This window comes from Ranitomeya imitator, chromosome 3, assembly GCF_032444005.1.
Source record: "Ranitomeya imitator isolate aRanImi1 chromosome 3, aRanImi1.pri, whole genome shotgun sequence".
Lineage (NCBI taxonomy): Eukaryota > Metazoa > Chordata > Amphibia > Anura > Dendrobatidae > Ranitomeya > Ranitomeya imitator.
In genome coordinates, this window is record NC_091284.1 from 34,932,356 (window position 1) to 34,953,909 (window position 21,554).

The 21,554-nt window shown below is 40.7% G+C and overlaps 1 protein-coding gene across 6 annotated transcripts in view; it reads right to left on the minus strand.

Moving 5' to 3' along the window:
* Positions 1 to 21,554, minus strand: part of KCNJ15 (potassium inwardly rectifying channel subfamily J member 15) — a 190,086-nt gene that overhangs the window by 98,134 nt on the left and 70,398 nt on the right. For 4 of the 6 annotated variants that reach the window (XM_069760746.1, XM_069760748.1, XM_069760747.1 and 1 more), the window contains exon 2: positions 7,189 to 9,624. The exons of 1 other annotated variant lie outside the window; for it this stretch is intronic. In XM_069760746.1, the coding sequence (XP_069616847.1) occupies positions 8,478 to 9,624 (1,147 nt within the window). In that variant the 3' untranslated portion in view covers positions 7,189 to 8,477. Of the gene's footprint in view, positions 1 to 7,188; positions 9,625 to 10,638; positions 10,658 to 21,554 lie in introns of those variants that run through there. One more of the 6 variants, XM_069760750.1, reaches the window with a different exon arrangement.

Genomic DNA, 21,554 nt, shown 5'->3' on the forward strand with positions numbered 1-21,554 from the left:
TCTGAGCAGCTGGGTCCTCAGGCGGCTCATAGCAGGGCTGTCATTGCACTTCCTGCAGCGGGACGCTGACATCTAGTTCTTCATGGGCCGAAGGATGACACTGGCCTATAAAATGGGGAATGGTGGCCTCTACCACAAGATTCAACTGATTTGGGTCACCAGAAGACCAGGACATGTGCACTGCCCTGGCTATTCGGTGCTGTGGCACCAGTGCTACGCCACTGGCAGACATTAATTCCTACACTGCCAGGAAAGTAGAAAAAGTTTAGCTCCCAATTCCTAATTATCATTTGTAGATGTTACAATTAGGGTTGAGCGAAACGGATCGGACAAATTCAAAAATCGTCGACTTTCGGCAAAGTCGGGTTTCATGAAATCCGACCCGATCCTAGTGTGGGATCGGCCATGAGGTCGGCGATCTGCGCGCAAAAGTCGCGTTTCGTATGACGCTTTCAGCACCATTTTTTCAGCCAATCAAGGAGGATGCAGAGTGTGGGCAGCGTGATGACATAGGTCTCAGTCCCCACCATCTTAGAGAAGGGCATGACAGTGATTGGCTTGCTTTTTGCGGTGTCACAGGGGCTATAAAGGGGCGTGCACGCCGACCGCCATCTTACTTCTGCCAATCTTAGCATAGGGAGAGGTTGCTGCAGCTTCATCAGAAGGAGGGATATAGTTAGGGAGGGAAGATTAACCCCGAAACTGCTTGTGCTGTAGCGATTTCCACTGTCCAACACCACCATTTGTTTGCAGGGACAGTGGAGGCTAGATTTTTCTTCATCAGCTCTGTAGCTTATAAGGCTCCCTGATAGCTGCATTGCTGTGTGTACGCCGCTGTGCAAACCAACTGCTTTTTTAAAGCAAAAATCCTGTTGCTGCTCCTTTCTGCACAGGTATCTTGTTTGTTTGTCCACACTTTTGTGTGCAGCAGTCCTTTTTATTGCTGCCATACTTTTCCTGAGATCATTGTAGGGAGATTGAAATTGTACTACAGCCCTTGTATTTTTTCATATATCTTCCAGCCACTTTCTGCCACTTACATTGTGTAGTTTTATACACTGGGCCTGAGTTTTGGTTCAGTCTCCCAAAAAAAGGGGAGATTTAAATTCTCAACAAGTTTATATACACCTTCTACCTTGATTTACAGTACCATATAACGGTTGTTATTTTGGTTAGATTTTCCAAAAAATCTAGTCTGGTGGAAGAGCCCGTGGGCGGTGGTTGTCAGCTGTACTGATGGTGGTGGTGGAGCATCCGATGGTAGTGGCAAAAGCACAATAGCACCTAAGGCTGGAGGTGTTGAGCCAGCGTCATCGTCTGGCTACACAAGGCCTCGAAGGCTCCCTTATCTGGGTGTAGGAAAACAGCTTTTAAAGCCGGATGATCTAACCTTCATTAAAATGAACCAATCATGGATTTCAAATTATTTTGCCCCACCTTCCCCTGCTGACACGTAGCTTGCCTGACAAATGTCTTGCTTTTGGCCTTCTCTTACTGACTGCTCCAATTCCTCCATTTGCAGCTGCTGAATGTCCACCATAGGCCATTTTTATACCTCCCTAAATGGGCTGACTCCTCCCACAGGGCCGTGGTCACCACCGTGCGAGTGCCTTTTGCCTGGACAGGTGGGTGTGCCCACTCTTGGGCGACGGCACTGGCACAGGGTCCCTCATAGTACAATGAAGTGTCTCTGACGGTGGTGGTGCACAACCAACGTCAGACACACCATCGTAATATGAGGGGCCCTGTGCCAGTACCGCCGCCCACGAGAGAGTGTTTTCCCCCCAGCTCGAACAGTGCTCTACCACTTGCAATACTTACCTCTCCCTGCTCCACCACTGTGTAGTCTGTGCTGTTAAATCCTTCAATGGCACTGCCAATATAAATTTGTTGAAATGATAGATGATAGTTAAAATATACAGGGGCCCTGGCCTCCATTTAGACCAGTTAATGCTTTGTGCCTACTACCACTGTCTGCTACTCAGCAGAGGAGCCCACCCCTGTACCTAGCTATGCCGCCTGTTTAGTCCTGTTACCAATTTTGAACTGCATTTAGCCTACTTTCATATTTGGGCCTATATCTGTGTTTCCTCCTCATCCTGCCCATTGCCCAGCCACTGCTAGATGAATCTGTTGGTACATTGACACAGACCACTACATTCCCCTTGCACTCTACACAGCAAGAATCTGACCCTGCTGAAAGTCAGGTTCCCCTTCCCGCATACTATACCACCTTACACAGGGACAAAGAGGAAGGTGCAGATGAAAGTGCAGGTTCCTTCATCAGGTGGGGGGGCATACTCGATGGCGACGTCACTGGCACAGGGCCCCTCATAGTACGCAAAAGTGTCTCTGGCAGTGGGAGGCGCCGCCCGCCGTCAAACACACCGCCGTACTATGAGAGGCCCTGTGCCAGTGCCAAGTGCCAACGAGTGTTTGCTCAGGATCACAGCACTTGCAAAGTTGAAATACTTACCTCTCCCTGCTCCACCGCCTTGACGTATTCCGCGTTTCCTGGGCCCACGAAAATCTTGAGCCTGCCCTACCCCCCCACAACTTTAGCCAAATGACCCCCAGTTTTCAATGCCTAACTATTATTATAAAGTAAATTAAGATTGACAAGCTTAAGAAATAAGAATTGATGTTTTTGGCATTAAAATGGGCACTGTAGGTGTTTTCCTGTCCTCCACTCACTGCCGACTATGCTTCCCCATTGACTTGCATTGGGTTTCGTGTTTCAGTCAGCCCCCGACTTTTCGCAATAATCGGTCGATTTCACCCGACCTGACTTTTGACAAAGTCGGGTTTCGCAAAACCCGACTCCATCCGAAAAAAGTAAAAGTCACTCAACTCTAGTTACAATGTAATTAATTACAAATGATAGACTTTTCTCCAAGATATTAAATATTTAAAATTTAACATTTATTATTTGATCAGTGCAGAACTTACACATTTTGCAATAATACATTGACATCGGAAAAAAAAATATTTACATTCATTATTAGTCCGCCACCTTTTTACAGCAATATACCAACATGATATAAGAAATAAGGTGAATTTAATGTATCATTTATAAAAGTATATTTACAGAGATTTAAGAGCAAATTCTTAAACATTAGCAGCCGATCAGATTTCTTACTGATCACAACATTATTTCACATCGAGCAGAAAGTATACGGAGTCCTTTAGTATATTTTATCATTTTGAAAAAAAAATAGGAAATGAATGAAAGACTCTTATCCCTATGACAGCACTTCTTCGCCTCTGTGCTCAAACAGCTCGGTGTTATCAAAAGGCCACAGTTCCCCGCAGCCATCAATCATATCTTTTTTTTACATTTTTATCCAAACATACCGTAACTTGTGGATTCTGATTTGTTGGTAAGAAGTTTAGTGTCTTTATTCTTTTTATTATTATTGTTATTTATTCTAATTATTGTTATTAATATCATTATTATTCTTGTTTTTGTACCTCAATATTGCCGGAGCACAGAGAAAAATGTGTTTTCATTTCAATGGCCCATTTATGATCTTACCAGACTGGGTAGTCTAAGCATATATGACATTTAATGACATAACACGCAAACATAAGGTTTGAGGTCATATATGCTTATACTGACTGGTAAGATCGTAAATGGGCCATTGAAATCGCACTCTACTTTGATCACTTTTGGATATGGTCCCGGTTTGGACTCCTTCGCGAGACAGCCAACTACGAGCAACCACCTTGCCGATAACACTGATGAGCAACCAATATCATATATTTTATTATTGAATTGAACCAATCCATTTTTGGGATCACCAAATTACTCCATTCTTTCGAATGGGGGCTACTTAGTAAAATAACTCATGGTCATGGCTAAGGAAAGACCTCAGCCTTCTTGGACGAGGTCCAATTCACATGGTTTTTATGTGTTACTCCATTCAGCTCCAAACATCTCCATAAACTTTTGATGAAAATGGGCCGATGGGACGATAATGTCTCGATTGCCCAAAAATGCATTTAAGACCGCATCGGCCAATGTGGGATTTTTTTCAGCCAATAATGCAGCCCGTGCTTATCGAAAAAATCCAAAAGGTCCACGTTGATTAGTCAAATCTAACATTCCTTTATTTCACCGACACAGTCAATTTGCCATTTCCGACATCTTTAACTAATGTGCATGGGCACCATAATTTACCACCCGTAAACCACGCCTAACCCAAAATTATGGGGTATGCCACTCCTAAACTTTTTTTTTGCACACCATATAGCTTTATCAACTGTTTTCTTCAAAAGTTTAAATCAGTTTACTTCCCTTAGAGTGTTCTACAGGAAGTTTACTTCCAGTTGCCCAGCAACCACTTATCTTCCAGCTGAGTGACTACCATTTCAGTACATGCTGCTACAATATATGAACTTTAACCCCTTAAAGATCAGGCCATTTTTTCATTTTTGCGTTTTCCATTTCTCCCCCCCCCCCCCCTTTCTTTTAGGAGCCATAACTGTTTTTATTTGTCCATCACTATATCCATATGAGGGTGTCATTTTTTTTATGGGATGAGTTGTACGTTTTGAATGACGCTATTCACTTTTTGTAATGTATTAAAGAACAGATAAAAAAAATCAATGTGCTGTGCGAAAATAGCAATTCTTTCATTGTTTTTTGAGGGTGGCTGATTTTTACAGCATTCAGTATGAAATATTAATGACCTGGCAGTGGGATTCTTCACGTCAGTATGACTACGGTGATACCAAACTTATATTTTAGTGGTTGAAAAAAAAAAATCTGAACTTTGTGAAAAAAAAAGAAAAAGAATTGGGTCGTCTCGCCATTTTCTGAGGAAAAGTATTTTTTGGCTTTATTTTTATTCATATATACGCCATTCTGATTGAGTTTTACTGCATTTTTTGCAGTGAAAAAAGTAGTTTTTGTGTTTCAACAATTAACTTTGGTTAAATATAGTTTTATATCTTGATAGATCGGAAATTAGAGACGCGGCAATAAAATATGTTTATTTTTATTATTATCATTATTATTATTGAAAAAGCGGAGTGATTTAAACTTTTATATTTTTTTAAACTTTTTTTTTCATTTTTACTTTATTTTTTAGTCCACTAAGGTTACTTGAGAACCTGTGATCACTTGATTGCTTACACTATATATTGCAATACTACAGTATTATAGGATTCAGTTAAATTGTGTTTCTCCTATGAAGCCCAGCCAGAAACGGGGCTTCATAGGAGGACCTACAAGGCAGCCATGTGGATCTTCAGCGGCCACATTAGCCGATAGGCGCACGCTTGCAGTTGCAATATCACCCATTTAAATGCTGCTCTCAGTGATTGATAGCAGCCATTAAATGGTTAAACAGAAGTGATCGAAGGAAGCAAGATGCCGCCGAGTATGGTGCAGGCTCAATTCCTGAGCCCGCCACAGACTACATGGCGAAATTTTGGGTGCTTTATGGCAGGTGAAAATGCTGGGATTCAATTGGTCACAAAATCACATAGATTCAATCAGTTTTCAGGGAGACATGAAGTATAGTGTTCTCCCCTGGAAATCAGGGAATATGCATACATAACCTAATCTATGTGTGTATAGTGTACAGTGTTACCATTCCGCCTTATCTAGGCTTTCAGAGCTGTCATTAACTTAACAAACGTCTCATTAAAAAAATGAGATGACCCTGTTTACTCTGTCCCAGTCTAAACAGTAAAGCAGGCAAGTGAGCTAGAGAAAGCAAGAACCATCAAAATGTAAAATAAAAAAAGGATGAATTCAATTTTAAAAAAATGTGACGTAACTAATAATATTATGGTTTTTCCTTTCATAGTAACATAGTAACATAGTAACATAGTTAGTAAGGCCGAAAAAAGACATTTGTCCATCCAGTTCAGCCTATATTCCATCATAATAAATCCCCAGATCTACATCCTTCTACAGAACCTAATTGTATGATACAATATTGTTCTGCTCCAGGAAGACATCCAGGCCTCTCTTGAACCCCTCGACTGAGTTCGCCATCACCACCTCCTCAGGCAAGCAATTCCAGATTCTCACTGCCCTAACAGTAAAGAATCCTCTTCTATGTTGGTGGAAAAACCTTCTCTCCTCCAGACGCAAAGAATGCCCCCTTGTGCCCGTCACCTTCCTTGGTATAAAAAGATCCTCAGCGAGATATTTGTATTGTCCCCTTATATACTTATACATGGTTATTAGATCGCCCCTCAGTCGTCTTTTTTCTAGACTAAATAATACTAATTTTGCTAATCTATCTGGTTATTGTAGTTCTCCCATCCCCTTTATTAATTTTGTTGCCCTCCTTTGTACTCTCTCTAGTTCCATTATATCCTTCCTGAGCACCGGTGCCCAAAACTAGACACAGTACTCCATGTGCGGTCTAACTAGGGATTTGTACAGAGGCAGTATAATGCTCTCATCATGTGTATCCAGACCTCTTTTAATGCACCCCATGATCCTGTTTGCCTTGGCAGCTGCTGCCTGGCACTGGCTGCTCCAGGTAAGTTTATCATTAACTAGGATCCCCAAGTCCTTCTCCCTGTCAGATTTACCCAGTGGTTTCCCATTCAGTGTGTAATGGTGATATTGATTCCTTCTTCCCATGTGTATAACCTTACATTTATCATTGTTAAACCTCATCTGCCACCTTTCAGCCCAAGTTTCCAACTTATCCAGATCCATCTGTAGCAGAATACTATCTTCTCTTGTATTAACTGCTTTACATAGTTTTGTATTATTATCTGCAAATATCGATATTTTACTGTGTAAACCTTCTACCAGATCATTAATGAATATGTTGAAGAGAACAGGTCCCAATACTGACCCCTGCGGTACCCCACTGGTCACAGCGACCCAGTTAGAGACTATACCATTTATAACCACCCTCTGCTTTCTATCACTAAGCCAGTGATGAATTAAGGGAGAAAAAAGAAGTGGGAAAAGGTGCAGTGACAAGAGACAATGTTTGGTGTACACGATCTGTGTACTTAGGGGACGACTTGGGGGGTGATATATCTGATATACATAAACATACAATACCATTCATAGTAAAATATTTATTGCACAAAGCATATTTCAACATTTTTCAGGTTTCATATTATCATTCCTCCCCACAAGCATTTGGAACTTTGATATATATATATATATATATATATATATATATATATATATATATATATATATATATATATATATATATTTATTTTTATTTTATTTATTTTTTTATTTTTTTAGTATTTTTTTTATAAACATAAATTTTTGTGGTTTGGCAGATGTTTATTCATATTATATATAAAAATTGCTCTCCGTTTTTATAATACAAGTCATTGCTTACAATTCATACCTAAAATTGACAATAACACAATAGAGAGAGATGTTTGGGCTTTTTTTTTTTTGCTGTTTTTGGAAGCCAAGTATCCCAACTACTATGTTGTTAACATTACAGAATTGCGAAAGGGCAAGAACCCCTCAAAAAGAAAGTGGATACCTCCTTGAGTACTTATTCCACAGGCTGAGAACCTAGTACATAGCGAGATGATTCATCTCAGATGAGATGAGGGCCTATAGGTCCATCAAAACCTTTATGAAACGAGACAGATTATAGGTTAATCCTTTTGTATTAGTTTGAAAATCAACATTGTTTAGCATTTTAGATTTTTAATTTGATCTTTGGTCTTATGTACATGACAAAGTCAAGATCAGTAACCCTAGACCTTGAGTTGTAGAACATGGAGTCCTCATGGTTACATTTTGCAAAGTCGAAGGCACCTAATGTTGTGTACAGTGCCACCAAATGATAGTATACATTATAAGAGAATACTTGATAATAGCTTATTTCATGGAATATTTCCCAGTTTCCTATTTACAAGGAATCCAAAAATAAAACTCTGTAGGCACCGTAGAATGGTGGAAAAACCAACACACAGAAGAAAAACAACTTCTGTGTGTATGAAATTAGCCTCATAGACCCATGTTTTTTTGTATTATGGATCCATACAATACAAATCTGTAATTCATGTATGTCCATAAGGACTAAGCTTATCCAAATGCAACCAATCCCAGGCTTTGTATGGTGGCTCGGAGAATATCTATCGTTCATCATTACAGCGTCATAGACAATCATTGTGTTGCATCATGTCTACATCCAACACCCTACAATATATCCATAATATGGCATGTAATGGAAAATACCACAATGTTTTTTCTCAAGAATTCCAAAATGAAATTATAAAAACAAAACAAAAAAACTTTACACCATTGGATATCCATGGGTACCATACAACATGGATCCATAATATGGCATGAGACCTTAGTAGGTCTTCAAGTCTACAAATTGATCTCTTCTCCAAAATTCAAATGAAAAAAAAAGTTCAATAAAATAATTAAAAACAATTCCAGAGATGAGTCACTAGCCTGGACGCACATCATAAAAACCCATCCTCCATAGTCAGTTGAAATCCAACTTATAGACTTGTCAAACATCACTTTGTATTGACACCCTGTTATAATGTTCTCTTTCCCTCTCTTCTTGCTTCCTTAATTCCTCTTCCAACCTTTGCTTCTCAAAATTTGAAAAGACTATTTGTTTTATCTCCACACTCTTCCTTATTTTATCAAAATTACTAAAATCAGCAACATATTTCCCTTGTGGAGACAAAGAGACAACGGGAACAAATTCATAACCCCAGTAGATCTCATCTGGAAGGTAAGATGTTCGAGTTTGGCAGACCACACTGGTAGACTCAACTGTGGCATTGAGAAGAACGACAAGTTCAAATTCTTTCATCTTTATGTTTTCGGGAGTGAGATCCCTTAATGGGCTATTTTCGTCAAGGACGTGGTAAAAGGTTAATGGCAAGATTAAGAAGGGACTTTCAGATGAAGAGTCCACATGGAAACTCATGTTGGCTTGCTTGAGTAGGATCTTCTCCCCTTCTTTGGTTTCATATGAATGAAGAAGCTTTCCGTAGAGTTGACATTGTATTAAAAGACTCTTCCTCATGTTTGCCACCTGTACCACCAAACACATTTTTCCATCATGTTTTGTAATAACTGCTTTATTGCTAAATTTTATAGTCTCAGCACGCTTTTTGGGTCTGGCAATTTTGGCAAGGAAAGTGCCAGTGATAAATATTTCAATCAATGTGGTTAGGACCAGCTGTGCTACCAGCAAGATTATAGCCACTGGGCATTCCTCAGTTATAAACCGAAACCCATAGCCAATTGTGGTCTGTGATTCCAGAGAAAACAAAAATGCACCAGTGAAAGAGTCTACGTTCATTACGCAAGGAGTGTGGTTGGAAGTTGGGTCTGCACGGACATCTCCATGTACGATGGCAATGATGAAATAAATGACTCCAAAAAAACACCATGTCAAAAAAAAGGTTGCGGCAAACAAAGTGAGTTTATACCTCCATTTCATGTCAATCACAGTTGTCCATAAGTCTTGAAGGTAAAGAAAAAAGACTCCATCCACTTTGTCAATTTTCACATTGCTGTGGCCACTTTTTGATATCACCCTTGGTCTGTCTGGCCTAACTTCAGTTTGAATATCTCCACCCACCAGTGGTTGGCTGGACGTGTCAGAGTGGGTGAAGTCCATGGTCAGCTCTGGATTAGTCCTGAAAGAAGAAAAAAAACACAATGTAATTGCAAAAATATGAATTTATTTAAGAAAAACAAGGCCATAGCTACCTAGTGTCACAAGGCTGCCCACAAGTTCCAGATGGTGCCACATTTCAATGCTTTCTTATGGAAAAACATTGCAATTTGTCTTAAGAAATATCCATTACTGTCAATTTGTGATTGCCATAAAATGAAAGTGTCACCATAAATTATAGATTCTGAAGTGAACTTTTTTTCTCATTTCCAATTTTCTCCTTTTCTCCTACACCCACTCACCCCAATAATTGTTTTCCAATTAACGGTAGAGTTGAGCAAAACGATTTGAAGATCCCTAGTCTAGGAGCCACATTAGTAGTCCGTGCACGCTGAGCCAGAAAACCGGGATCCTCCTGTGGCTTCCCAGCCCCTCTTCTGATTGGTAGACCCCATGAAGTCAGTACGATGCGGAGTGATGTATGTATGACATAACAAGGCCTATTAATCAGAAGAGGTGCCAAGGATGTAACTGGCAATAGGAAGATTACTATGCTCTGGTCCGGTGGCCACAGATACAACTCAAGTCACTACGCAACTATATTAACATACTTGGCCACTTGGGATTCCATGTTTTGTCCATCTCCACTTTTTTGTTTTGCTAAACCGTGAAGTGAGACTTCATGCTGCCTCATCTATCAGAGGTACTTTTTCTGTGTCCCCCACCTGTCTCCAGACACAGTACTGAGAACGAAGGAGCGATATCGGGCTAGGAGGAGAGTATAGTTTTTTTTTATTTCTTACACCACCGGGAAGTCCATTAATTTTATGTATTAAAGTGGGGGGTCAACCACTTCAAGACCTTTTTAAATAGAAAAATCACACAATTAAAAAATATTCTAACAAATCCTCCTTCAATTTCACATTTATCTTCTAAATCCTATTTCATCACTTATTTAAATTAAAATTGAGAAGTATTGAAAAATTTTTTTTATGTGTCTCAGAAGTTCAACCACATCCCCTTTTCTTGATCTTACTATCTTGTGTCTGATTGTAGGATAACTGGCTGCAGCAGGAGCCTCCCCCTTTTCCATATCTGCAGTTAGATAAAAAAGATTATTAACCACTACCCTCTTGGCTAAGGAGCTGGCTACAAACTGAAGATGGGACTGAAGAGCAGGACATTAAACAATGAATTTTATTTTTTTAACAAGACTGGCTGTTTCAGGATCAGGCAGAAAATGTTGCAAACTAACAAAACGGTAAGGTTTCTTTTAGGGAATAGCGGTAAACTCCTTGATATTGGCGACCATATAGATATTTTGGTATGCTTTATTTGTTAATTTTCTAATATGGTTAACTGCTTTCAAGTTACTGTATTCATTATTACATATACCATATATACAGGTACTCGGATTTATAACTTCCCAGATTATGCCCTCATGGCGAAACATCAATGACCCTATTAAGAAAAAATCCATAGCTCCATAATCTCTGTATATTTTGCCTTTCAACATCCTCATCTAATAAGATGTTGTACCATTTCTCACAATATTTTCCTCTCTATTTCCAACATGATTTTTTTTTTCTTACGAGAAAGCAGCGCCTTGACTTTCTACATCGTACCCCAAATTGTTACACGCCCAATTCTCAAGAGTTCCTCATACAGCACATTTCTAAATCAATAGGAGTACTTACTGGCCTGCACAATACTTTAACTATTCAGGTCACAAAGACCTCGAGGGCAGATACCACATTCTGTAGCTTGAATTAGGAAATTTCAAGATATTAAAATATGTCAATTTAACCTCTTAATATCCTGCGCTGTTCCAACAAGCTGCTGTACTAATATGGTGCAGTGATGACGTGCGATCAGGCAGAAGCGGAGCTCACACCATCACTTGCAATACATGTGTTACAGAACCCCCCAGCACCAAGAATGTTATGCAGTATATGTATGTATAATAGTTTCCATGTGAAATGCATCAGTCCACAGGCTGCGCCACTGGGCAGAGAGGACAAGATATCCCCCTTCTGTCCTCCCCCACCTTTGTAATTCCCACAGTAAATATCAGCAGGCTCCGGCCCCCTGCGGCTATTGTAATGTATGTCTGGCCTGCTTTTTCTATTGGCCTGCCCTGTGTATCTGTGTAATATATTTTGTGTGCTGTAAATAAAGTGAGTTCTTTTAGACTGGAAATACGTGGGGTAGCAGTCAGCTTTTATATGCTCTCACGTAACCAAGGAATTCCAGCCAGCGTCCTCCATTCAGAATCCAGCAAAAGCAGAGTGGACCTCCTGAAACACGGGGTGGTACTGAAAGAGGTACCCCAGCTTGTTAGACCCCGTTACAACATACACTACCGTTCAAAAGTTTAGGGTCACAAGACAATTTTGTGTTTTCCATGGAAACTCATGCTTTTATTAATCAAATGAGTTGCCAAATGAATGTAAAATCTAGTCCAGACATTGACAAGGTTCGAAAAAAATATTTTTATTTGAAATAATAATTTTCTCCTTGAAACTTTGCTTTCGTCAAAGAATGTTCCCTTCGCAGCAATTCCAGCATTGCAGACCTCTGGCATTCTAGCAGTTAATTTGCTGAGGAAATCTGGAGAAATTTCCCCCCATGCTTCCCGAAGCCCCTCCCACAAGTCGGTTTGGCTTGATGGGCACTTTTTCCACCATACGGTCAAGCTGCTCCCACAACAGCTCAATGGGGTTGAGATCTGGTGACTGCGCTGGCCACTCCATTACAGATAGAACACCAGCTGCCAGCTTCTTCCCTAAATAGTTCTTGCATAATTTGGAAGTGAGCTTTGGGTCATTGTCCTGTTGTAGGATGAAATTGGCTCCCATCAAGCGCTGTCCACAGGGTATGGCATGGCGTTGCAAAATGGAGTGTTTGCCTTCCGTAAATCCCTTTTACTTTGTACAAATCTCCCACTTTACCAGCGCCAAAGCAACCCCAGACCATCACATTACCTCCACCATGCTTGACAGATGGCGTCAGACACGTTTCCAGCATCTTTTCATTTGTTTTGTGTCTCACAAATGTTCTTCTTTGTGATCCAAACACCTCAAACATGGATTTGTTTGTCCATAACACTTTTTTCCAATCTTCCTCTGTCCAATGTCTGTTCTTTTGCCCATATTAATCTTTTCCTTTTATTAGCCAGTCTCAGATATGGCTTTTTCTTTGTCACTCTGCCCTGAAAGCCAGCATCCCGGAGTCGCCTCTTCACTGTAGACGTTGACACTGGCATTTTGCGTGTACTATTTAATGAAGCTGCCAGTTGAGGACCTGTGAGGCATCGATTTCTCAAACTACAGACTCTAATATACTTGTCTTGTTGGGCCTCCCACTTCTCTTTCTACTCTGGCTAGAGCCTGTTTGTGCTCTCCTCTGAAGGGAGTAGTACACACCGTTGTAGGAAATCTTTAGTTTCTTGGCAATTTCTCACATGGAATAGCCTTCATTTCTAAGAACAAGAATAGTCTTTCGGGTTTCACATGAAAGTTCTTTTTTTCTGGCCATTTTGAGAGTTTAATGGAACCCACAATTGTAATGCTCCAGATTCTCAACTAGCTCAAAGGAAGGTCAGGGTTTATAGGTTCTCTAATCAGCCAAACTGTTTTCAGCTGTGCTAACATACTTGCACAAGGATTTTCAAGGGTATTCTAACATCCATTAGCCTTCTTACACAGTTAGCAAACACAAAGTACCATAAGAACACTGGAAAGATGGTTGTTGGAAATGGGCCTCTATACACCTATGAAGATATTTAATTACAAACCAGATGTTTGCAGCTAGAATAGTCATTTACCACATTAACAATGTATAGAGTGTATTTCTGAATCATTTAATGTTAGCTTCATAGGAAAAAACTGTGCTTTTCTTTCAAAAATAAGGAAATTTCTAAGTGACCCTAAACTTTTGAACGGTATTGTATGCATTATTAATATTATTTTAGACATCAGGAGATTAGATGTTTATGGCCATTTAGTAAAAAAAAGGTTTAAAAAATGTAAAAAAAAATAAACAAAATCTAAACTAACATTCTTGAAAAAATTCCTTAATTTATCAGAAAAAATAATAAAATCTATATAATTGTATTGTTATATTGGCACGGACCCGTGTGATAAAATGAATATATTACTGATCTCATCCAGTGTGATAAAGTTTAAGCTTATATGTTTAACAGAATAAAAAGGTGATCAAATAAATGATATGCGCCCCAAAATGATAATAAAGATCACAAATCATCCCGCAGAAATAAAACAAGCTCGCAAACAACTCCAGTGGTGGAAAAAAAAACATGTTCTAGATATTGGAAGGCTGAGACACACAAACAAATTATTTTAAAAAATTAAATTCGATACATTTGGTATTAATTAGTAATGGGCGAACATGAACAGTAAAGTTTGGGGTCCATATCAAACATGTACCAGTGTCTATACATGGACCTCGAACACGGACTTATTAATGAAGTCTGTGTTACTGTTCGGGTTCGGCAGCCCGAACTTTGAATGTTTCCAAAGCTGTCACACAGATGACAGCGTGGGAAAAAATGGATGTTCAGGCCCCCCATTCGTCTAAATGGGGTCCGGGTTCAGGTTCGAGTTCAGATGCCATTTTGGTACCTGAACCAAATTTTTTTTTAAACGACCTGGACATCAACGGGTTTGCCCATCAATAGTATTAATACAGAATTCATGACATTCAGATCACACGTGAACATTCTAAAAAACCAAAAATGGAAGAATTGTTGTTGTTTCCTACTCCATAAAAACAAATAAAGTATATATTACATAAGTACATTATATATACTCTTAGCCTTTATTGATTAACACGTCTTTTATTTTATTATTCCACCTTTTATGTAGCGCTTAGATGACTGTTTATTACATACTTGCACTTCTCTTCTTGCACAAGGGATTATGTCCAATCCTTCTCTTTTTTCTATGCGCTTCCTTATAATTAAAAGATGGCAATAACCCAATAAACACTTAAGAATGTAAACAAGAATTGATCTTATGATTAAATCAAACAGGGAATTTCCAGTCCTAATAAAAACTCTAGAGGAGCCAAGCATGGGATCAAAATAACAAATTAAGCAATACTCACCTGTGGTCACTCTTGTGGATCGGCCGATTCGGCCGATTCGGTGGCCGATTCGGTGGTCTTTTCCAGACTGGAAGCCATGGTGTTATCGTTCGCAAGACTACTGACGTACTGTGATCTAGTAGCTAGGAAGAGCTCGTCAGTAGATTATTTTTTTCTGATGACAAGAGGTTCTAGTTCTATGAACGCTGCAATCACAGGTCACAGTAGTGGTGGGATAGTAGAGCGTTCATGACATGGCTTCTAGTTTGGCGATGACCACAAGAGCACCATGTTCTGGATCCACGGGGTGACAGCAGATGTGTATACATCAATTTGTTATTTTCTCCCTATGCATGGTGCTTCTGCGGTTATTACTGTGGCCATACCATCCCTTTACGTCTACTACTTACACCAAAAAAATGGCAAACGTTCATATTGAAGGCTATAAAGAACTTACAAGTACACGCAGACTCTTCCTTCTTCAACCCTCTCTCCTTATCTTCCATATTTGGCATTCTGGTATATGTTACATCCATAGTCTTGTACCATTATCAATTTTGGGTTAAGGCCACCATAAAAATTAGACAATAGTTGTCCAAACCAGATAACTAGACTGACGATCTAAAGCCCCCCAACAAACAGCTGTCGACTGAACTATGGCTCATCTGATCGTACGGCTGGCAGTTATCTCGACTGACTCTTCCATACCATGTCGAGCGCTCCTGTGTTCTGTAAGAGAGAGACCTCTCTTGTGGTCTATTTCTAGAGAACAAAAGCTGTCATCGGAGCCTGTACACATTGGACTGTTGACCGAACCTGGCGATATCGGCAAGTTCAGTCAACTTTAGTCTAATGGGTATGAGAGGCTTAATCCTCCCGATTCTCCACCAAGAGATGATGTCACGGGGAGATAAGATTTGGGAAGTTTTAAGGGTACCGTCACACAGTGGCATTTTGATCGCTACGACGGCACGATTCGTGACGTTCCAGCTATATAGTTACGATCTCGCTGTGTCTGACACGCTCCTGCGATCAGGGACCCCGCTGAGAATCGTACGTCGTAGCAGATCGTTTGAAACTTTCTTTCGTCGTCTAGTGTCACGCTGTGGTGGCATGATCGCATGGTGTAACAAAGGTGTGCACGATATTGTATACGATGTGCGCATAGTAACCAACGGCTTCTACATCGCACATACGTCATGAAATTATCGCTCGAGCGTCGTACATTGCAAAGTGTGACAGCAGTCTACGACGCTGGAGCGATATTGTTACGATGCTGGAGCGTCACGGATCGTGCCGTTGTAGCGATCAAAATGCCACTGTGTGACGGTACCCTTATTCAAGCGCCCGATTCCTTTTGTTCTACAGTAATAAAAGCATTGGGCAACTTTCAGATTGGGGAGCTTCCAGATAAGTCTGCAAGCTTCATACACTACTCTCACCATAGAGAATACATTATCTCTTGGCCAAGTGCATGGGGGCATTTGGGAAAGACAGTTGTCAGCCAACAGCTATCTAAGGTGTATGGGCTCCATACGGCTGTAACCAAGAAAGGAAGACCCACATGAACCGATAACTAAGAATACTGAAGAAGGTCCAAGATTTCTAGAAGAATCTTTTATAAATGTTTTATGTTGATCCAGATCCAGCTAAAGGTTTGATTACCGATAGGCATATACTTTCCGATCAGTGGTGTTTTATTAGCCTGTTTACACAAGCAGTGGGCGCTAAATGATGCGCACTGAACGTTCAATAATAGTATCAGTAATTCCGTGCACACAGATTGCCATTATTCTCGGCAACACAAGTCGTGTTTACACAGGACGGTGCAATATGCTGCCGAGAACCATGATGTTTTGTGGAAAAGGTAATTTCACCCGAGGGATTAGCGTTTTGCTCATTCATTGGGTGATCGTCAGCCTGTTTGAATTGCAAGTTATCCTAAGAATCTTTTCCCCGCCATTACTGTATACTATAGTCTGGCACTTGTGCTGTCTTTTCACCTTATCTACAATCTCTTTCAGGTAAGACAGTAAAATGTCAGTAAGTGAGTATCGGCGCCTTACCTGCAGCCTATAGAGCGTTATCTCACCAGACATCTATAACTTCACTTCAGTTCTCATACAATCCAGTCCATCTCTGGTTTCCTTCAGGGTCAGGCGACATGCAGGCATTTATGGTCCTGTCAGCTGAGCCTTACATTGCAGATCTTATTACCTGACACTGGTAAAGGGCCATTAAACATGGACACATAAAAAGCTATATTGCCTCCAAGGAACTGGAGATGGGATTTTAAAAATTTTTTTACGGGGAAGGACTGGAAAAAGCTGATTGGTGCACCCTTAATGTGGCCAAGCAGTTCAGTGCACCTTTCCCACCTACTTTTTTTTTTCCTGTCCTTAACCTTCTCCTGCTCCTTTAATGCCAGAAAACAAATAGGTGGGAAGGTGCAGTGATCTGTTTGTACATTGTGCTTGGTTTGGACAGTGATTTGCCTTGAACTTCTCAGATTGCCTAATCCTGAAAAAAAAAAACGGATTTAGAGCTGGTTCGTTAGACCCACAAGTTAAAATAATTGTACCCCAAAATTTTCATTTTTGTGCATCCGTTTTATTCTTCCTTTTCTTCCACGAGCATCAAGTTATCTAACAATTGTGCTATATTATTATTATTATTATTAATATTATTATGACATAGTCATCAGCAGCAGCTGCAAGGATATCTGAGATGCCCCCTTGATCGCGGTTGGTTGAGTTTCCTTGAAGGACAAATTTATAAACTTTACAATTTGGTAGTATGGGGACCTTTATAGGCGTATTTCCATCTCCAAGATCCTATCTCAATATGCAGTAGGTGTAATAATAATAATATTAGCAAATAACTCCAATTAGAAATTTAATTTAGTTCTTCTGATTCACTATGTCTCTTTCCCCATGTGTAGGGCATTGCAGTAGCTTAGATATCCATGGATACGACCATTAATAGCTAACTTACTGTCACTATATGAGTGGTCGTAACCATGGATACCTAAGCTATAGCAATGCCCTGCACATGGGGTAAGCAACATAGTGGGGAAAGCAGAGTACATTAGCACAAAAGTTTGATAACTTTTTAAAAAGTAATGAATAAGTAATAATGAAAAAAAAAAAAAGAAAAAAAAATGGGGGCAAACGTAAATGAAATAGACTAAAAAAAAGGTGCAACTTAAAAGGAGAATTTAAATATAAAACAGGTGTAAATATAAAAACAGGTTAAAAATACTAAAAACTAGATAAATAACATGCGCGAATGCAGTAATCAATCAGGGACAGCATCTTTACTAGAAAATATGGAAATACTCCAAATACATGACCCGGCTGCTGTCTCCATTGTCTACACTGTCATCCAATACTACATTGACTGATCCCTATAAAGTAGCTGGATATTCAGTCATCACCTCGGCTTTATTATATTACACCATTTGTATGGACAGCTGTAGTATCTTTGGCCATAAGACATATTTGAAGAAGCCATGATTCGAGCAGATGTCTTGTAGAACCTGCCAGGAACCTGCAGTAACCCTGAGTTCATCTGTTGAAAAGTACACAGCGTAGGAGTTGGAGATTACCTGCGTTGAACTAAACCTTTGATACCATCTACAAAATGACCAGTGTACCCAAATCTAATTGGAAACACCCCAACGTGTATTGTAGGCCGTAACTACCGAAATACTGAGATATTGGCCAAGTGGCCTCCAATGAAAGTTCGTCTGAGCTAGTGACACACTGTTAGGGCTGGCGGAACGCACCGAGTAAATATAGAGATGTTATTTGGTGCGTTCGCAGCCCGGGGTCCACCGTGCAGGAATAGAACCTGCTGCTGGCAAACAGCGGCACGATATGCGGTAGAAGCAAACTCTGTTGCTTCACAGAGTCGCTATAAGGAAAGGACTGTGTCCTGTTAAACTCCACAGGAATACACAGTAACTGCTGAGCAGATAGCAGCTTGTGGTCACGCAGTCCAGGAGGCAAACATAAAATCTCCTCACCGGTGGAGCCGGTATTCTAGTGGCTTATTTCAGCCGGGGCTCTGTAACCAAACACACAATCTCCTCACCGGAGGTGCCGGTATTCTAGTGGCTTATTTCAGCCGGGTCCCTGAATACACACAAGCGTGACCACAGTGGCGCAAAACTCATGTCATGCATTGATACTAGCGCATGGCCCTGCGGCCATGCGAGCCTTATTTAGCTGCAGCAAGAAAAAGACCTTCCTAGAAGGACCAATGAGAGACTGCCATAACTGAGCATGTGACCCTAGATCTCCACTGAGAGATCTTACCCTGGGCATGCTCAGTGTGTGAAAAGCAGGAGTTAGTCCTAGCAGCAATTGGACCTTCCTACCATGTGACCCTCGATCTCCACTGAGAGACCTTACTCAGGGCATGCTCAGAATGAGAAAAGCAGGACTTAGTCGCAGAAGTGTCTGCTCGCCGCTGCCCAGCACTGACTTCAATGGCAGAAGCAGGAAAGGCAGCAGTAACTCTTTGTACAGAGTGGGACTGAGCAAGACGCTTGGACTGACGTCTCCGCTGAGCAGGCTCAACTGCGGCAGGAGAGGAATGAGAGACCGCAGCGGAGATGGCCCGAGATTCCCCCTGTGCATAGGTGGGAACTCGACCCCTAACACACACTGACCCTCTTGGCCAAGTGTCATTCCAGACAAAGTTTTAGCAGATGGTCTGCTGCCGAGCCCCAGTTCTATATGATGACTCAGGTACCTAATGCTTGGATCGATAGAGGAAGATGTGGCAGAGAGAGCTGGAGATTGTACGCAGTTTCACCTACAGTTCTAGTACAGAAATTGTTAATATTTTACTATTCAAGAGATTTTCCCAGAGAAACATGCTCAAGGCCAAATCAAGCCAGATGTTCATGCTTACTAGTAACTAAGGGACAATATGTTGTACTCTATCACTTCTATTTAAAACATCAGCAGAAGTTCACAAAATCATTTACAAAATAATTTTTGCAGAGCTTTAGGCCATGTCCTGTCTTCAGGTTGAGATGACAACATTGGTTCGGGTGTTGTCAAAGGTCGGAGAATTGTGCCACCAAGGTGTTGTGTTGACATAAGGGCATACAGAAGTTAAATAATAAGCTGTCTTTATGGAAATGTAATTCATAAAAAAAATTGCGATCCAATGTCTTATTCCAGACAAATCAACATTTTTCTTAACATATAAATTTGCTGTTTAGATCTACGTGCCTGACACAGGTCTCCCTGAGAATCTGCCTCCAGACCTTATTTTAAATGATGGAGGGAGTTACCAGTGTGAAACATGCGCATCAGGAGAGCAGATTGTCAGTCATTACATAGTTCCCTACTTTCATTTAAAATAGCCTCTAGAGGCCAATTCTCAGGGAGATCAAAATCCGGCCCAGAGATCTTAACAGCTTATACACAAATTAAGAAAAAATTGTATTTCTCTGGAATAAAACATCGGATCACAGATATCAAGTGTCACGATTCACACCGTGACCGTCACCCCCACGTCACGGATCCGGGTGACTTTAGGCCAACAGACGGCTAACACATGTGCAGGGGGGCTTATCTTAGTTATCCCTTCACTCCACAATGTGATGAAAAAACACACACAAGGCTATTGACCTCTCAGTTTACAGCCGGGGCTTATTTTAGGTATCCCACTGCCCTTCAATATACCACGAACTGCAGGGATTTATGTATATCCCACTTACAGCTCCACTTGAAACTTGAGCTCTCTGGCCTCCCCCTTACTCTCAGGTCAGACTAGGTACTGCACCTGGGGTAATTAACCACCAGAAAGGCTGCCTGCTATGTACTGGCTATTGAGCATGCTGCAGCGACGCGATATAAATACTCCCACTCAGGCAGGAACAATAATTATCAATGCCGCAGTCGCTACAATGACTCCCAACTACCCAGTACAAAGGTGTGCTGCCACCAGCTTCGATTAAACGGGTCTGAAGCTAACCCAAAACAGTAGCGTAATTCCCTTCAGAAGACTTAGGGTACGTTTTAGAACAGGAAGAACGAACTAGTAATTTATATATTTTACTCCATTAAAGTTAAGGCAGTGTTTGTAAAAAGATGTTACAATATGAGACAATTGAAAATATGTACAAGGTAATTATAAAAAAACCAAGGATTACTTGAGAAATCAACACTTACATGTGTTCAGAGCATTGCAGGCAACCAGGCTAGTTTCCATATGTCCCAATGCATCAGGCTAGCAGTCAGGGCTTCCCAGGTAAAACTAAACTGCTGGGGGTCTGGCAAAACTTATAAACCGCAGCCTGTGACATCACCAACAGGGCTGGCTTACCCAGACACTCCTATCTTTTCAGTCTTACTAGATTTCACACAAGTTTGTCTAATGCCTGTATCTCCGCTACAGAACATGTCAGGATCATAACACACCCAGCATTCATCTTGTATTAAGATTTGCTCTTTATAGATACTAAATTCAGGCTAGTAGGGACACTTAGTTCCAGAGAAATCCATACTCTCTCCCTGTTGGACTTGGAGGCTCCTGCTTACAGTGGCGGAACGATCCGCCGATGGTCGTTAGCAATGTGTATTTAATATTCTCCTAGCCCAAGTCGTTGGCCCAATATCTTATCATATTAGAACAAAGACCCTCATGTTTTTTGGAGACTTCTATACCAGTTATAGCTAGTACAGATGGGAGGGGGACGAGTAACTTGCTTCGAGCCTGGAATTTATGGCCAGGGCAATAAAACCCTCTTCTACCATACATTCTGAAGCACACAGAGAAGCAACGAGAGCCAGAGAGAGAAGGGGGGGTTGTAGCCCACAGCATGGG